General features: G+C 41.4%; 1 protein-coding gene across 4 annotated transcripts in view; it reads right to left on the bottom strand.

The window, feature by feature from the left end:
• Positions 1 to 18,713, bottom strand: part of OSBPL5 (oxysterol binding protein like 5) — a 144,053-nt gene that overhangs the window by 37,945 nt on the left and 87,395 nt on the right. For all 4 annotated transcript variants that reach the window (XM_074918293.1, XM_074918297.1, XM_074918296.1 and 1 more), the window contains exons 4-7: positions 12,080 to 12,160; positions 10,504 to 10,605; positions 8,704 to 8,907; positions 2,787 to 2,871 (exon numbers count right to left, since the gene is read on the bottom strand). In XM_074918293.1, the coding sequence (XP_074774394.1) occupies positions 2,787 to 2,871; positions 8,704 to 8,907; positions 10,504 to 10,605; positions 12,080 to 12,160 (472 nt within the window). The remainder of the gene's footprint in view (positions 1 to 2,786; positions 2,872 to 8,703; positions 8,908 to 10,503; positions 10,606 to 12,079; positions 12,161 to 18,713) is intronic.

Here is an 18,713-nt window from a genome sequence, read left to right as displayed (position 1 = left end):
CTTAATTTGCTGAAGTTTATACAGATTTCTTTAAATATAACAGTTTCTACTCCTCATGTCCTTGTCTGCAAATGTTTTACACCACTTACTGACATTAATAACTGTTTGCACTCCGAGTGTGACACCCATGGGCTTGGCCATTTGTCAGCACACCTACACCGCTCAATGGAGCGGGTACCCCCACACTGCCCCCACACAGGCTAACTCACAAACAGAAGGAGCACAGCACAGCCACCATGCCAGGGCAGCCCTTGTGTCTGGGAGGGACGTTAGCCTGAGTGTACAAGCTGTTCTCTCTCCTCGTCTGCGGGTTCGCATCCTTCCCCTCCTGACAACGTACAGCTGCTCCTTACAGCTCGCTGCCCTCAACTGTGAATTCAAACACTCTCATTCGGCTGAAAATTACACCATTTGTCATGCTAGTATTTCTGGTGCAATACTATACCAAATTTTTTTGTGAAGTCCACTGCTGAACGGACAGATCCCAAAGCTTTGCTACATGTCAGCTATCACGCTCACCTTCTCAGACTCACAGGATCTACCAGGCATAATGTGGGCTCTCCAAACCTGTGCAGGTGGCTTTAGGACATTGCTAATACTGTTCAAGGGCATATATTATTTCATCTTTAACCAAAGGCCCTAGTTATTTTCTACGTACACATTTACAATATTTGATTGAAAGGTATCTCAGTTCCTTCTTCTTCCTTTGATCACATGAGCTTTCCATCTAATCTTAAGACCCTGCTGTGGAGAAGCAGCAAAGTAAAGGAAAAGCATACTAAATCCTAAAGTAACTCTACTTTGATCTGCCTGGCCTCTGCATGCTTCCCAAGAATCTTGACCAATATCTTGGCTTTAAAAATACATTCCAGTAACTCACTATTTTAAGGTCTTATGATACCAGGGACATGTAATAATTCACTGGGCAGAAAGCTTCCCACAGGCATTTAAATATTGAAAATTCTCATATGCCAGATATGGTCCCTTTTGAACTTTTTCATCGTGTGGTGTATGACCCAGACAGAGAGATCACAGCTAGAAAAGCCTTACTTCTGATGATCTCTTGGGAGCCTTTATGGGTAAGGTTAGTTAGAACAAATCTAAAGCTATTCTACTCCATGTAAGTGGCCTACGGCAGTCATCGTAAAAAGAGAGTACAAGTTCAACCATAGGTCTCTCCGCCAGGCTGGCTTTAAGGTTTAATCGTTAGGTTTCCACCAGAATGAAAGTTTTCATTTAAAAGATAGCTGAAATGCCAGGAAAGAAGTACTTTATGAACCAGCAATTTGTCTTGAACACATACAGTGACCACATTGGTCCCTTTGTACATTTTCCAGTTAAGCTAATGGAAAGACGAGTTAGATGGATCTCTAAGGAAATAATAATTTAGAAAATCTGGATTGACAGACAGTTGTTGAAGCTATTTGGGTGCCTAAGAACTCTGTGGAACTGTTCCGTATATCTATTCTGAAGGCTGTATGTATAACCAGCGTTTGAAATGCCTGGAATTTAGCAGCTCTGCCCCAATAGCACTTTTTTTCCCCCAAATGACTATGATATCTATCCCTTTCTAGACAGGCAACATTTGGAGCTGGGTTGTGTATTCCTTTACTGTTCCATAAGCTACAAAAGTATAATATTCAAAGAAACAGATGTGCTTCTACAGCTTTATTCAAGTTCCACTTCTTTTCATATCATTTCACTACACTGGCATCTGCAAGCAGCTTCCGTGTCGAGATGGTATCCCTTACTACGCACAGCCCTATTTGCACAGTAGTGGGAAGAACAGCATGACAAGCATGTAATGAAAGAAGGTTTTCTCCTATTCTGTGCCATGTCAAAAGTGCATTTGGCATTGTCCCATTTCCAACCTTTAGGAATATGTAAAAGTTAATCACTGGACCAGAAGAACACTGCCTTCAAAGCTCACTATGCTCCACAAAACATCCTTGTGTTCTTAAAGTTACTCTAGATGAGACTCAAAGGAGCACAAGGGCTACAGGAGCACCCTTGGCGGCGTAGGTGAAAAACATCCCTAAAATGATCAGCCTGGGTTAATTTGCTATGGCAGAAAGAATTTACAGTAGTCTGAAGGTCAAATGAAATTAAAACATGTTTTTAATCTTCTTATCTACTTATAAATCACTGATATTTTAGGTCCACTAAAGTCATTTATAGAGATTTTCACATAGCAAGCTGGCATGCCTGTTCTATATTGACCTAAATTTACCTTCCATAACGCTGTGAATTCCTAGAATGCTATTATACATGTGGACTAACCAGCATCTGGGCCTGTTATACTGTAAACCATGGTACAGCAAGTTTACAGGAATTTTCTGGTGGTTGAGAGACATCTATCAACAGTTCTTCAATATTTCTATGTCATTTTCCTCTAGCAGATCCCTACCTAGTGCAAGACACAGGCAGATAACCCACTAAAGTCTCTGCTGAACTGAGGAAACAGTTAAGCCTCCCTCTCACCCCAATTTTGCGATCAACTCCTTTCATCCTTTAGTATATACTTGGTGTGTTTTCCCAGCTACAAGCCTAGGTCCTTCTTCCACACACATGGCCAGAAAGGTGGCTGTTCAGTGAGGAATATGAAATGTGCCTGTAGTCTGCCTGACCTATTCTGACCGTTGCTAACAAATGGCACCTCAAGCTGGGTGAGCTGCCATTTTTTCCTTTACATACTTTTTTTTTTTTTTTTTTTTTGGTATCAACTTGTTTTCTTAACTAGCACAGAGTATGCAATCTGGAGAAAGCAATCAAAGACCAAAACTTACCATCCGATTCGGAGGCTGCTCTGAAAATCAAGTAGCTGCTGGGAAGAGGCTGAGTGATTGAACCAACATTTTCTCCCTTTGGGCCCTGGAAATGCACACAGACAGAAAGACATAAGGCACTGAAGATGCAATGGACCGTTCAACATCTTTCTACTTTTCCTGGGCAGAGTGTGTATGTTTGTGATAAGAAAGAAGGAAGGAGCAGATGGAGTGATTTAGAAAGACTCATTAGCAATCACGGTATTGCTGCTACAGCTCCAAAGCAGTAATGAGCTCTGACCTCTAACCTGGGACTCTGTTTATTCAGATCTACAGCAATGGAAGACTCTCACTCCTGTTGCTTTGGACAAAACAAGTCAAATATTTGCTAATAGCCATCTTTGTGCAACATCTGAATGGACTGTTCCATGCGGTGCACATCGAGTCTGTCTAGAGCCTGACACACTAGCAATGAAACACCCCTTGTATGTCCCCGTAAAAGTGGCAGAGGCTACACCTTGAGCTGTGAGTGCCTGTAACAGAGAGGCAATGGCAGCTTTTCTGAAAGGAAACAAAGGGGACATTCCATCTTGCAAACTTGCATGTGAGAAAGGAGGAGACAGGAAAAACCACAGGCTGAGGACCTGGTGTCCCAGCATGGGCACATGCTGCTGGGTTGCAGCCCTTCACCTTGACATCCAGACCATCTGAGAACCTTTATGCCGTGGTGCCTGGGGTGACAGCCACTTCAGGCTTTAACAAAAACAGGCTTTCCTTGTTTATGTTGCCTTTAGTTTAGGAGCTGCGGCAAAAAAGATTATAGTGTCCTCTGAACATCCTGCCACAATCCTTTCAGCATGACCCTTCAGAAATTATTCCCAGGGAGGCAGAGCCCATCTTGGATTGGGCACTTCTTTGAGTAGAACCACAGGCTCCCACCCTGATCTGCTCCTGTTTTCTCCTCCCTTGAGCTCCAAAAGCTTCTAAGAAAAAGCAGTTCCTGTATCCAGTGAGCACAGCTTCATACTCTCCATGGTATGGACTTTACGCCACAACCTGGCTGAAATAAACAGGAGTCTCTCATCCCTTGTGATTCCAAAGTTACCCAGTCTCCTCTAGTTCCTTCTCTTCCTCACTTTGTAACAAAAACCACAAAAGCATATTTTTCAAATATGCAGGCATCATGTCAGAAATAAAGGCAGAGCAGAAAACATCACCAATACTTGCATGACCACTGTGCCAACTGCAGGGTGGAACAAGCAGTTTTCTCCAGGATGCTCAAATTCAGATTTCCTTGGGTTTCTAAAGAATACCATACAATGCTGAAAATCTGTAGGCAAATTTTTGCAGTTTGAGTATGACTTGCCTCCCTTGCATGGGCCTTTATAGTATCCCATCCTGTCCCTTGAAAGAAAGGCTTCTCCCTAGCATTAGTTTGTACACAGGGAAGCTGACTGCTACTGAAAACTGCTTTTGTATAAAGTGTCTGGTAGTGAAATGGTGGTTTTAGCTGGATTCTTGGTTTTGAGTTCCACTCAGGAAAGCAAAATTTGGAAAGAATGAAGAATGCAAGCATAGGACAAGCATCAAATTGTATCTGAGTGTACGCCACAAAGATGCAGTACTGAGAAGACAAGTCTCCAGTCTAGCTTCTTGTCTCCACATCTACAGGGTGCTGCTGCCAGGAGAAGTTGGGATCCTTGTTACTCACTGCTTTTTCCACTCCCCTCTCCCACAAAAGGTCCACAAAATTAAGACTGTTTAAAGGCTTAATAGTCAGGACTGGCTAAGTTAAGATTTGATTAGTAAACCAGAACAGAGCAGCCTAAGACATTACTAGTGACATTAATGCAATCAGGCGTCATTCCCAATGGCATTTTTCCTTTCAGCAGCTTGCAGCTGAGCAGGGTGTTTGAGAACTGTTGATAACACCGTTAGTTGTGTTTTCAGAGCAGAGGCTGACATTTGCTCTGCTGGAGGAAAAACCCCACAACCGAACAGTACAGATCCAGAGAACCATTATTAAAAAAAAGGGGGAGAAGGGAAGGAGAGGATAATGCAAGGTTTTAACAGACATTTAGGCATGTGGATAAACACAAGGAGCAGCCAGGTCACTCTGTCAAGGAAACGTATTCAATTGTAAGGCATGCTCATACGTGGAGGGGGCTGTTTCCCACAGAAAGAAGAGGAGAAGAAGAAAAGAGAATAGGCCAGAAAAATGAAGTCAACATCTCCACGGAGTAAATGAGGTTGTGTATCTGCACAGCAGAGATAATGATGCTTTCTGCCTCCCAGCCTTTGAGAATCATGCCTGTTTAGAGTCTAAGACATCCAAGACAATCGCCATCTCTCACTAAAAGTGAATATTATCCTTGCTACGCTAGGACCCAGAGCTCAGCTGCAGCCTCTAGACAGTACAACTAAGAAAGGATCATCTCCAGATCATTCCTGTCTTTATACTTGATTTGAGAGGCATTATCAAACAGGGGCTGATGACAGGCTTTGAAAAATGGAGTGAACTCACACTGTTTTAGATAGTATGACAAGACATCTAGTCTTGGAGAGTCATAAAAACAGAGCTTAAAAAAGGGGGGAAAAAATCCCTTTCATTAACAATATTGTGGATAACTGTAAGGAGGAAGATGAAACTAACTGCATTATGGAGTAGAACAAACAACTGTAAAAGCAGCAGCACAAGCCCATTTCTAGAACTTTTTTCGTTAAAGGAATGACTCAAAGTTCTTAAAATTAACAAAATTCAAATTACGTATATTCCCAGATTCAGACGGTTTAACCCCAACTCATTTAGCACTCTAAATAAATGTCAGAACAAGCTGCAGTTGATAAAAGCCTTCCCACAACACACTGTTCTGCTAATTTCTGAGCAAGCTCAAAGGGAAACATGAACTATTCCAGGTCGGTTTTGGGGGACAGCTGGACAAACCCTGCCAGCTTATAGCCCCACACTCCCTCTGTGAAACAAAGGACAGAGACACACACTCTCACACTAATTACCAGGTTGGCATTCCTCAGTCTCTTGCAGTCATCTCGGCAAAAAGTCTCTTCCCTGAAGCAGCGTGGGATCACACTGCCTTCACACCATGGACAAAGCGTCTCTGCAGCAGTATCTGGAGCGTGAGAGGGAAGCTTTTCTTACTGCTGCTTGAGCTGCTGACTGACTTTGAGACCTTGGTGGTTTTGGCCTTGGGTTTAAAAAGGCCTGGGCAAAGCAAATAGATAAAAGGTCTATTCCATTCGCACTGTGAAGGAGTTTCAGGCTAAAACCCTCAAAAAGCCAGGGAAGCAGTGTAGAATAAAGGACTCTCCCCTCACTGATATGCTTCTAAGATAGCTAAGAGAGCTTTATAGGAAAAGCAGTTCCCTGATGCATATATTTAGCTTTCAGCTGTAAGTAATGGTCTTACATCTTACCTAACTACCATTTGAAAGGCACCCCAAAATTTTATCCTGCTCTAACTGAAGTTAAATGCCTGCACATTAAATTTAATTGGCTAGCACAATTACAAATGCCTGGGGTAGTGCTTGAACCAGACATTTGTTTTGGGGCTGAACCCCACAGTAAGATCCGAATATCTGCTGAGCAGCCAGGCCAACAGGTACAAAGGTGCTCGTTAATTACCCTGAGCTAGCTGCAAGTTCACTGATGTGAGTCAAAGCCAGACCATCAACCCTGGTCTGAAAAAATCCTTGAAAACTTCACAGGCTATTTTAGCCAAAAGTGAAAGTTGTTTAGTCAGATCTTATTTATGCTGTGATGGACAGTAACTTGGGATTTTTGCTTAAGCTCAGGCTAATCTATATTTCATGAGAAATAGGCTTCCTTTGCACAGTTAGATGTAACCAATTTAGATCAGTCAATTCTGCTCCAGGTGATTTAAAAGAAGGCCATGAAATGACATAAAACAAAACAGTATTTTTAGCAGCTTCAGCCTTAAACTGTTGTCAGAGTGCAGACAGCTTCTTTGACATCAAGCAGTTCACTGGTGGTTTTCTTCTCGATGTGTATTTTGGTGTTCACCTCGTGGCTGTGAGCATCTATCATACATAACAATCCAGGCTGAACTCAGGATTCAGGAAATATCCTACTATGCAGCTCAAAAGTAGCTTTCTAAATATCTGTCTCAAGTGACTTAGAATACTGACTTTAAAATTAAAATCTCTTGGGATTTCCTCTAGTACACAAACGTTTCAGAGATATATTTCCTGTGTATTTAATATACTAATTCCTATTTCTGTCATATATTTTCTCAAGAGACTTAAGAATTAGATATACATACACACACACAAATACATACATATTGATAAAAACTCCTCTTTCTTTTGGATGATTCATACCAAGGGAAGGGCATTCTAGCACAACACTTCTGTCAGCGACTCTACTTTTCAGAACCTGACTGCACTTTTGATTCTACTTTTTCACTATGTCTCCTGGCTGTGCTTTTCAGAAGAATTCAGTTGACCTGTCGTCACAAGGATTTTTTTTTGTTGATGGACAGCACATGATTGACAGCCTTCTTGGGTGCATGCTCTGAATTTAAAAAGCATCAAAACTCTCAAAACTGAATAAGCAGCAAGGTAGCAATGAAACCTTTGGGACTTAAAGCAAAAACAATGCATCTAGGCACCGATCAGAGCTGAATTACTGACAGAAAACAGCAGCTCTTACCCCTGGTTGTTGAGGTTAATTTTAATTCTCTCCTCCTACCTCATTAAAAATTGCAAGACTTTAATTAGTGATTGTATAGCTGTGTTTAAAACCGTTCAATTAACTGCAGGAATGAGCAGGAACAAGCCTGCTTGATCTTTTCCCACAGGACTTCCCCTCCATTTTGTTAGACCTTCTGATGCCAATGACAAATGCCTTCATTGCTCTTGCAGAAGTCTTTGAAAGTAGGTTTAGTCTGCTGTCCACCTTGCAGCAAGGCACTAGCCTGCAATGCCTTGCTTACTAGTGATGCCTCCTAGAGAATTTATGTTTGCAATGACTCTGCTGAGTCACTGTTTTTAAAGGGCAAACAAGAGTTCAAGAACATTTAAGTTTTGTCTTCAGGGTATCCAGCAGATGTTGCTTTCAGTGCCTTTCAGGAGGCACCCAGGTCTTCCTCTTTGCCCATAGGCATTAGATAATTTTTTTCTTTCTGTCTATTCTTAAAGAAGAAAAAGAAATGCAGCTCTAAAATTCAGAGGAATTTATCTTAAGAACTACGAGAAACAATTAATCATTTGTGTTACAGGAGAATCCAGAGGTCACTGCTGGAGCTACTGCGTGTACAGGAAGAGACTGTCTCAGCCTGTGAGTAACAGACTGAAGAACAACTTGGAGAAAACTTTGCTATTTCCATTTCAAATAAGAGAAAATTAAGGTAACTCATCCAAAGTCACCCTCCTGTGGAACAGTCAAAGCTTGAGCAGACCACTGAGTTCCACGTCCATTGGAAACAACCCCAAACCTCAGAAGCATTAGAAAGTCAAATTATTGATTTCTTTTTTGTCACTTTGCCAGCCTCCTTTCAGTGTTATGCAAAGCATTTGGTGCTTTGGGCGTCCTTGTTTTGGGGAATTCAGTTAACTGAATCTATTTCTCATCTCTTTTTGAAGATGTAGGCCATAGCTTGATATAGCTTCTAGGTATTAATCTTTTTTTTTTTTTTTTGCACTAACATGTTTCCCCTTTCCTTAGTCTATGCATGAATCTATACACAAGAATGACACATTTGTATAACTAATCACAATGCACCACATTACTCTGATGTTATATCATAATCAAGCTTTAGTGTCTTTAATCTTTTTATGCGTCAATTCACCATCACTAACAGCAACTGGATAACTGCAAAGCTAGATAACATCAATGCTAGACAATAATGTTTGGACACTTTGGTGACCAAGAAGAGGTTGTTCAATTTATCAAGATTGTTACCTTTACAGCCCAGATTGATTGGTCCAAAGGATGAAAAAGTTTAAAACAGAAGCCATCCTTTTTGGAGGGTCTCTCGATCAGCTCACAAGAATGGAGCAAGATTGTCCCAACCCACTGCCCGATCTTTGGTGTCTTATAAATGAGCAGCACTCCTGGTTTCAGAACACACCACAGCTTGGTCCAACTCTTCAGAGTTCCACGAATCTGGAGGGAAGCAGGGAGAGAACAAAAAACTGCATCTATGTTGCTCCTTAAAAGAAAAACAGCATTTATTCAGTATTTATACAGTATTTCCAGTATGTGTTTTTCCCAAGGCCACCCTACGATTCACTTTCTTAAGAAAATAATACTGCATTATCTGAACAGCCTTAGGGATCTCACAGCAGCATCTCAGACCTTGTAAATCTGGCTATCAGAATCTAGGCTTCATATTTTTATTACTGTCTTATTATTATGAGCTTGCTTAATTTTTTAGGCAACCAGCACTGCTGGCCCACGTGAGAGCAATTTGTTAATAATCATGGAGAACATGTCAATTAGGACATTGCATAGAAAAATGTTCTAGCTAGTCTACCTCAACTTGTAAGTCATTTTAATAGTGTTCTGCAGAACAGAGCTATTGATGGGTTTTGTCAAATATCCCATTTTTAAAAGCACCTTCTCCAGCTGGTTTACTTCTCTGTCAAACTCAATGCATTCTCTCTCTTGTACAGAAGACATTACATCTGGTAGTGTATATTAAACATAACAGCTTTAAGAATGGGGAAGTTTCTGAGTAAGGTTAGATTTTGCCTAAGGTCTTGTCTTCAGCATACATAGCCCAAACCTCAATTCTTATGTCTATCTCCGGTTTTGTGGCCCAACATTACTTGCTGATGAACCAGAAATTTCCAGCCTAGGCAAACATGCAACAGACATTTTGTATTTTAAAACATCTCAATATTTATCTATCATCAACACTAAACATTACAGAAACATTTTGTTGCCAATTTAATTTCTCAAATAAATTACATCTATCTCACTTTTCTGGCTTCTGATACTGATCATAAAACAATGCTGGAGGTTCTTCACACTGGTCAAATGCAATTGTTCCATGAAATCCCTAAGTTACTTCTTCTTTAAAAAACAGCTATATGTTTAGCAATTTCTGGAAATTAAGTTTTGCCATTATAAAAGGGGCACCAATTCACTATTAGCTGAAGAGACTAAATGGCCCCAAACGAGGAGGAAAATATTGCTCAAAGGTAACATGTCTCAATGTCAATTCAAATTTATTTTGCCACATACAAAGTTTCAGGACTTCAATGAGAAGCTGTCACCAATTGAGTCTTTGCACAAGGAAAAATTACAGCTGTCATCAAGTCCAATATGTTTCTGTGCTGTGACAACATAAAATCCAACTGTCAATAGAACAAGCTGTATCTGCCCATTTCCAGGCTGTTACTGTCTATTCCCTCTTCTATATAAAAAACACATCCATGGGAAGAGGCCAGCAGACTTAGAGAGGAAGAAAGAAAGAAAGAAACATCACCAGTTCCTTTTGCACTATGCACTTTTTGAGACTTGGTTGATACTTAAGGACATGGAATAGATGGATTGAGTTAGGTTACGATGGAAAGTAAATATTTCCCATAACTCCACTGGTATAGCAGTTATTTAAGTATGGCTTTACAGCAACTTCAACTCAAAATTATTCAATCTTTCTTCACACAAAAAAGTGTTAGTGCCTAAGTCTCAGATGCATCAACTACCCAATTATTTTCTCCTACAGCCTCAGAAGCAACTGTCTGTATTAAATACCTTCAGCCAGTCTGCTGTGATCACTACACTGGGATCCTTTAGAGCACTGAAGAGTTGTTTGGTAGCTCTTTTCTTCTCCTGTCTGTAATTTTTTTTTTGTACCTGGTTGAGAACAGAGAAAATATACCAGCTGTAATCATGGCCTCTTTTGGAGAGGAAAGAACATAATGCAGTAAGGACAGCTATGTATAGCACAGCTAGAACTTGACCTAGCACAGGTTCCCCAGAAACGAGCACAAGGAAGAACAAAAACATAACGAGATAGTAGGCATTTTCTTTGCTCCTGAAGTTCCGCTAAGCATAATCTAATTTAGCTTTTCTTTGGGGAGAATGGAAAGAGGATGAATACCCAGTCCTCCCCACCCCTCAAATTGGAATCATAGAACAGAACCATAGAATAGAATCATAGAATGGTTTGGGTTGGAAGGGACTTTAAAGATCATCTATATGTACCCCCCCTGCCATGGGCAGGGACACCTTCCACCAGCGCAGGTTGCCCAAAGCCCCGTCCAACCTGGCCTTGAACCCTTCCAGGGAGGGGGCAACCACAGCTCCTCACCACTCTCACAGTAAAGAATTTCTTCCTTGTATCTAAAACTATATCTAACCTCTTTCAGTTTAAAAACATTACTCCTTGTCCTATCCCTACCCTCCCTGATCAAGAGTCCCTCCCCAGCTTTCCTGTAGCCCCATTAAGTACTGGGAGGTGCTCTAAGGTCTCCCCAGAGTCCTCTCCAGCTGAACCCCCCAACTCTCTCAGCCTGTCCTCACAGGGGGGTGCTCCAGCCCCCTGATCATCTTCGTGGCCTCCTCTGGACCTGCTTGTGCAGCATCCTTCTGATGCTGGGGGCCCCAGAGCTGGACACAGGGGTGGTCTCATGAGAGCACAGTAGAGAGGGAGAATCCCCTCCCTCAAGGGGCCACACTTCTCTTGATACAGCCCAGGACATGGCTGTCTTTCTGGGCTGCAAGCACATATTGCTGGCTCATAGTCAGTTTTCCATCCATTAACACCCCCAAGTCCTTCTCCCTGGGGCTGCTCTCAATCCACTCCTCGCCCAGCCTGTAGTTGTGATTGGGATCGCCTTGACCCATGGGCAGGACCTTGCACTTGGTCCTGTTGAACTTCATGAAGTTAGAACCAGCCCACCTGCCAAGGTCCCTCTGGATGCCCCATCCCTTCCCTCCAGCATATTAAAGAGATTACATCTAATTTCATCCAAACCAAATTATTTATACTGTTGGTTTGGTAGACAAGCAAGAGTTCAAGCAATAATTTGCTCAGATCGCCTAGGCATACTCCTCCTCACAAGACCAGTGAAGGATTACAATCCTCCTGAGGTGCCTAATGGCTCTGGAACATAAAAACAGAGTGAAATTATTACACTGACTTGTTCCATTTGCAGTATATAATCTAATTCTGTATATAAAGCCAGTAAATGCCCTTGGTCTATAATGACTCCTAGAAGAGTCAGAGGCTTCTTTGGGTCTTGGGAAATGACTCAGGTTTGTTTGGAAGGTACTATGTTCTACAAAAGAAAGTCAGCTGATGCTGACTTGGCTGCTTTGCACATACCTTCAGTGTTTCCTTCTTCGTGAATTTGGCTGTGGGAGACACACACTCTTTGTCAGACCCATTGCAAAGCTTATATTCGATCTAAAAAAGAGGGAGAGAGGAAATAGGAATGTGTTAACACGAAGATGTTCAAGTTACGCTCTAATGAAGAGTGGTTTTTATCTTCCAGGAATCCATGAAATTGCTGATTGCAGACTTCAGCAGCAGAACACTAGGCAGGCGCAGAAAATGCATGTTTGCACTGCAATCCAAACTTTCTTTTTATACTCATAGTTAGTTGGAAAGCTCCCCATCAAATTTTCCTCCTATTTCTCCCTTGAAGACATTAACCTTGGTAAAATAAAACAAAAGAAAAAGAAAAACCGTATCTTTATTCCTAACTTTGAAAACTGCCCATCTCTTTTCAGATCTGAAAGCATTTCAATTACTGGAATAAAATTTATGGGGAAGCTGGTATAGATCTTTCAGAACTAGACATGATATTGGCAGTGACTGCTGCCCTAGCTGAAATGTCCAGAAACATAAGTGGACAAGAAATGACCTAATCATGTTACAGATAATGCAGGGAACCATCATCAGCTTGGCCCTGCGAAGCGGGGCACAAAATATAGAGTCACTTCAAATCATGTTTGGTAGTGTCAGTGCTGTTTAAATTCATTTTCAGAGGCTACAGAACTGATCTCGTGATTGTGCCGATGGACTGAAAAAATGCTTCACTTGTGTTACGACATGGTCACAGTATTACTGTTCTCAAAATAATGTATGTTTACAGAGTATAGCTCTCCGGAGCACACCTCACGACTAGGACCCCTCCTGGATAGCTATTGTCAGCAAATTGTCAAAAACCTGGGTATGATTAGTGGCATAGTCTGGACTCTGCTACGTTTTATGTGACCTTGTGGAAGTTGTTTCTCTCTGTACATCTTTTCCTTCCAACCTTTCATGTGTCTGATGCATTCAGACTGTGATCTTTTGGGGTCAGGCTCTGTCTCTCCTGTTTATGCATGACAGTTTTATAAAAAAGCTCAGCTCCTGGCTACCTTGATTTAATGAGTATGACACAAATATGAGCCATACAAGGAAAAAAATATATCAAAAATAGTTCCCATTTATAAATTCACTGCTATGATGTGAACAAACCCACTGGGCTCTCAGACTCTCTTATGTCATAAGGTGATGTAACCTTTTTATAGTGCCTTCAGTTTTGAAAGACCCACTTTCTTTTTCCCTCCCAGTGACACAGAAACCTCTCCGGCTACTAAAGCCACAAACTACACTGAACGTTAGCGTGAGTAGAAAAATATTTAATGACAGCCAGATCAGTCTTTTTCACATGACTTAGATAAAAACATGCAAATGCATGACCAGATCACAGCAAACAGGCCATCAACTGTGCTTTGGAGACTGCGGCAGGAGCAAAAATGGGAGGTAAGGGTGCACACTGAGCAAAACTACTTGTGGATGATGCAGAATTAGAAATTTGGGGCAGAAGGTGCAATTTGCAACAGAGACGGGGTCACTGTAGAACCTATCACTTGTTCTCACAGACCCTTATAGTAGTTTTTCACTAAAAACAAAACTACATGTGATACTTAAGAATAAACACAGAAATTAAAACTCTTATGATGGTGCATAAAGACGAATGAAGTCCCTGAACTGACTGTCCAGTTTACATGTCAACGTGGCACTGGATCCACTCAGAGAAAATGCCAGCTCTTGGACTCCTGCAAACTACTCAGTATTTGTCATTTTTGTTTTACTAGAAAGCTAAGCCTGCCTCCTCTACCTGCAATGCAGTCTCTGATGCATATTTTATATTTCTGCACATGAGACTTCACTATAAAACCACAAGATTTATGGTGGGGAATGCTGCACAGATGACATCTGAGCAGAGAATTGTGCCCACAGGGTCTTTATCACATTTCAAAGGGCAGCAGTAGACATTTGGGAGATATGTTATAAACGTCTTTATGAGAAAACATTTCTAAGTGCTTAAATGTCTCTGAGCAAGAATCCTTCAGAATTATTAGGAGATTATGCTTTCATGATTCGAGACGTGTGTCCTCTGAATCTGGTCAGAAGAATTCTCACCCTTTCTTCCAATTAGCAGGGAGAATGTCCTGTCCTTGAGATACAACTATGAGCCAACTGTTTATTGGTAATTTCATTCCCTCCAGCCTGAGAGATCAGACACAGAGAGAAACACTGAGTACCATTCCTCATTAGCCAGTGTGAGAAGCAGAAAAAGCACAGATGTCCCCAAGATTCTGAGAAATCCTGCTCAGGTGTCTGCAAAGTATCAGGATATAATGAATGCTTTTTTGCTTAACTAATTAAAACAAGCTACAGTCACTTGTTGTTTAGACAATTACATCTTAATACTTACATGAAGAATGAAATTTTGGCCCCTAAGCTCACTTGGCTTGAGGAAATTTACTTGAAGATGAATTCAGAAAGACTTCCAACAAGGGCTGCAAACGATGCAAACCTGAGCCTTAAACCCACTGCTCGGGGGGAACCAGCATTAACACAGACAGAGGCACTTTTGCTGCTCTACCAGCCACACCTGCCTCCTCCTCGGAGTCTCTCCGGGTCATGCTAAAAATAGAGTTAAAGAACCACAGGACTTCAAACCTGGGATGTTTACACAGAGACACATTGACTGTGGCTCTTCAGGAGGGCTGACTCGCAGCTCCATGACCAAGGACACCGCATGCCTGATGCCAGCTGACACTGCTATGCATGTTAAAAAGCCACAGCACACAACAGCGGATGAGGGATAATCTCCCCTTACACCACCATAGCCTTTAGGAGCTCAATAAATACAGTGAAACGTCTGAAATCATTACAAAGTGGTCTTTCACTTGGTCAAAGCAGCTGGATTAACAGCCTTGGAGGCTGCTGCAGTGGGCTCCTGAACCACTGTGTCGCTTCCTTCAGGCACTGCCTCCCCCGTCCCTGAGCTACATCCAGACATGCTCAATGTGATAACCTTGTCTGTAAAAAAGGGAAACACAGCCACAGGGACAGGGCACACTAAGACAGGCTTAAGAACAGATGAGAAAGAAGCAGTAGCTTAAGTCCCTCACTGCCTGCGTAAGAATTTCTAGGTACGGGAAAATATCTGTGCTGCCATGTCTCAAAAAACTCTGACGTACCAACTGTGTGATGAATAGCACAGCTCCCTGAGGTGGCTGTAAAATGACCAAGCTTTACAAAGAGAATTTTACTAAAACCAAGCCATGGTTTTAACTAGGAGCCACGGACAAGCTTTCAGATGTCCCTGACCTGGGACTTCTGTTTTGGGAAACTTGATGCTGTTTTCCCAATTACTTTTTTAATGAGGCCAATGGATTGCTTCTCCCTGCTGACTTTGCTTCTCGTTATGTTTATGAGGATGCATCACCACAGATCCTAAATAGCAGTTTGCTTGCAGGTGAGTTCCAGGTCTATGGAGTGAGGCATTGCATTTCTGGGTTTAAAGTTCCTGCCTTTTCACAGGAAAGGTGGGATCTGAGCCTCAGCACTGCATACCATAGGACCTCATGCTGCTGATAGCAATGTACAGTTACTCCAGGTTTCACTATTACCTCTAATGATCCCTAAGACACAGCAGGGCCTCATGTCACTAAGACACATCAGGAGCATTTAATGATGTCCTTCTATTGCCCGGCCTTTCTCAGTCTGGCAGAACACTAAGAGAAGACATTTGTCATCAAATTGTTCAAGGACACTGGGATAACACATGTGCAGGATAGCAGAATCTGGCCCCCTCTCTCTGCAGCAACACATGAACAATATTTACCAGAGATGAGACTTTGTACAATGGGAGGGTAGGGAATTGGTGTCCCTCTTAAAATTAAAAAAGAATACTGGAACATTCTCATAAGAAAGCAGTAAGTATATTTTCCATATACTGGTTCTCATAATTACAAGGAGGGAAGACTTAATCTGCCAAAAACTTCTACCAGGGTGTGCAGCAGCACTTGCAGGGGTAGGAAAATGTTGTCCCTCTTCAGTTCTCTAACCAGCCCTGCCCTTTCCAGGACTGAGTGATGACCTTGCCACCTGATGACAGGCTGTACTGTGCTCAGAGATTTTTATCCCACTTATGTTTCTGTTCCCTTTCATCTCAGCCATGTAGCTCTGGAGATCACTGCTAATTGTTAGCAGTTATCACAATACCCTTACACTTCTGCCAGGCTTTGTAAGAGAGCATACAGAGTCCTCACAATAGTGCAATTCTGATCCAGTGTCTTTTTGGTGACTTCATTTCCAAGAGGAACCAAATAATTTCACAGAAAAGCAGCCTGTGATCGACTGGTGTGGGGCATGCCAGCCCATCAGTACGCCCTGGCTTGGATAACAGCAAGAGGAAGATCCTGTTGTTTATCACAAATAATCCTTGATGCACAGGATGAACACAAAAAATGTGTAACGAGATACAAATAGACAGAATTGTTCCAAATCAGAAACACTTAAATGAAATTATTCTCAAACTGTGGTCTGCATGTTAACAGTAGTGACAGCTTACAAGCTGCTCTTTTTTCTTATTTGCATCCAAGTGAGAGAAAGATGAAATCAGATGGGAATTTGAAGGCAGAACAAAAGTAGCTGGGGTCGTAAGTTATGTTTCACAAAAGCAAAAATAGACATCACATGGGAGACACGTCCTTGCTCACATTGTAGTTTCTCCAGGATCTTTTCCACATATAATTGTAACAGATCTGTATCACTTCAGAAGTAAAAAAATTAAACAAAAGTTCCTGAAGTAGTATAAACATCATGGAGAAGCTGGGTTTAACATTAGAAGTGAAAAGATTCTTGTTACTGATGTGAATATTCACAGATACCTCGAGCACATTTAAACAATTTTGTTTTCAATTTACTATAAGCTGTTCTTTTCAAAAACTTTATTTTGTTATGAATTAATAGTTCATCCTAAGCACAGTAGTGTCAGTGAAACAATTCTTACAGACAAACAAGCTTTGCATTAGGAAAGATTCACCTTCAGTTAATATGCTGCTTTACAGCAAGTTGAATAATCTTCACCTAAAACTTTCTAGTTTTCAAAAAAAATAAAATCCCCCTTATTTCAGCAATGTTACAAAGATACCACAACTGTGTTTACAACACTGAAATAGCACAATGGTTTGCAAAGACTGAAAAGCCTGTACAAATAAACAACTGACATAACAGTGATATCTGGGGAAAATCATTGGTGAAATTCAGTTATCCAAGCAACTCCAAATACCAAGTTATACTACTGTTTAGTGGAATGCTTTGCACCATTATGCCAGACTATAGTAAATAAATAAAAAGTCACAGACCTCATGGGATTTTTAATTGATCATTTAAGTGTGCCTTTCATGGAAAGAATGTTCTGCAAGTTTAGAATATTTAGAGAGCATTTTAGATGAGATGGGAAGTTGCACACCGAGAAAGATGCTGTTTCACATGACTGATACAGTTGTAGTGCTAAGCAGGAATCTGAAGCAAAGGTTTGCCTTTTTCCTCTAAGCTATAGGCACAGCTTTTGATCCTAGGCTGAATTTAAGCAAATGAAGAAAGTGAGTAATGAAAACCAATTGGACTTTCAGTTTAAAATTTGCTTTCCTAAATTGTTTAAAAATAATTTCAATTTTAGCACTTCCACAGCACCTCATTCCCCCCATCAGAAACACCGGAGTAAATAATCATGACCACCAGTGACCCAAGGTGACATGATAGGACTGCTGTGGCTTACCCAAAGTTATCAACTTTGAGACTTCATTTCTGTAAGCGAACAGTTACTACTGTCTACGTTTTCCTCTGTGAGGCACCTGGGAGTTTCAGGGCTTGTATGCACCTACACAAGTTAGGGATGCTCCATGTTTCCTACCTCTCAGCGCAAAATCCCACCCCTCTTCTATGCAATTTTCCCAGGATACTCCAGGCTCCATCTCTGCTCACTTGAAACCAGCTGCAAAGCTCTCTGTGGACAACAGTAATTACCCTAAAATGCTGCACATGGAATTGAAGAAGCAAGGTGTACCTGAGCCAGCACACAGGAACTGAGTGTAAGTCTTGATAGAGACAACTAGCTCCAAAATAATTCCATCCAAAACACTGACAGCATTAAGTATGGTAATGATAAGCCAGCAAGGGTCCAGTTAAGTGTAACATCACCTAGAAGGGCCAGGTTCTCCTATAAAGCTGTACTTAGCACAGAGAGGGGATGTTTCACTCCTGAGCCTCTCCAAGGTGATTTCTGCAACATCTGGATCTCTCAGACAACCAGTTCTTCAGTTTGTTGGCTAAGGGAGAACAGAGGGAAAGAAAGGTTGCCAGAGTTGTGAACGATCTCTTAAGATAGTCCCAAGTGTAACCATGGCTGGAATTAACTCAGAGGTTAAGAGCATGATTCATGGATCTAGGATGAGATTGAGACAGCATGGGTGTTGTAGCTTAAACCTCAAGTGATCACTATGAGCTGTTTCAAAATACTTTACAGCTAAAATAAATTTCTAGCAGCCAATTCGATTCATATTTCAGATTACAAGCCACACAATAAAGACCTGAACAATTCAGGCATGTCAAAAAACTCATTTACTATGAACAAAGCAATCTACGCTTTGCGCTCCCATACGTCATA

The sequence above is a fragment of the Athene noctua genome, chromosome 14, assembly GCF_965140245.1.
Source record: "Athene noctua chromosome 14, bAthNoc1.hap1.1, whole genome shotgun sequence".
NCBI lineage: Eukaryota > Metazoa > Chordata > Aves > Strigiformes > Strigidae > Athene > Athene noctua.
The sequence above is the reverse complement of the archived record's forward strand: the minus strand, read 5'-3'. Positions and strand labels throughout refer to the sequence as shown.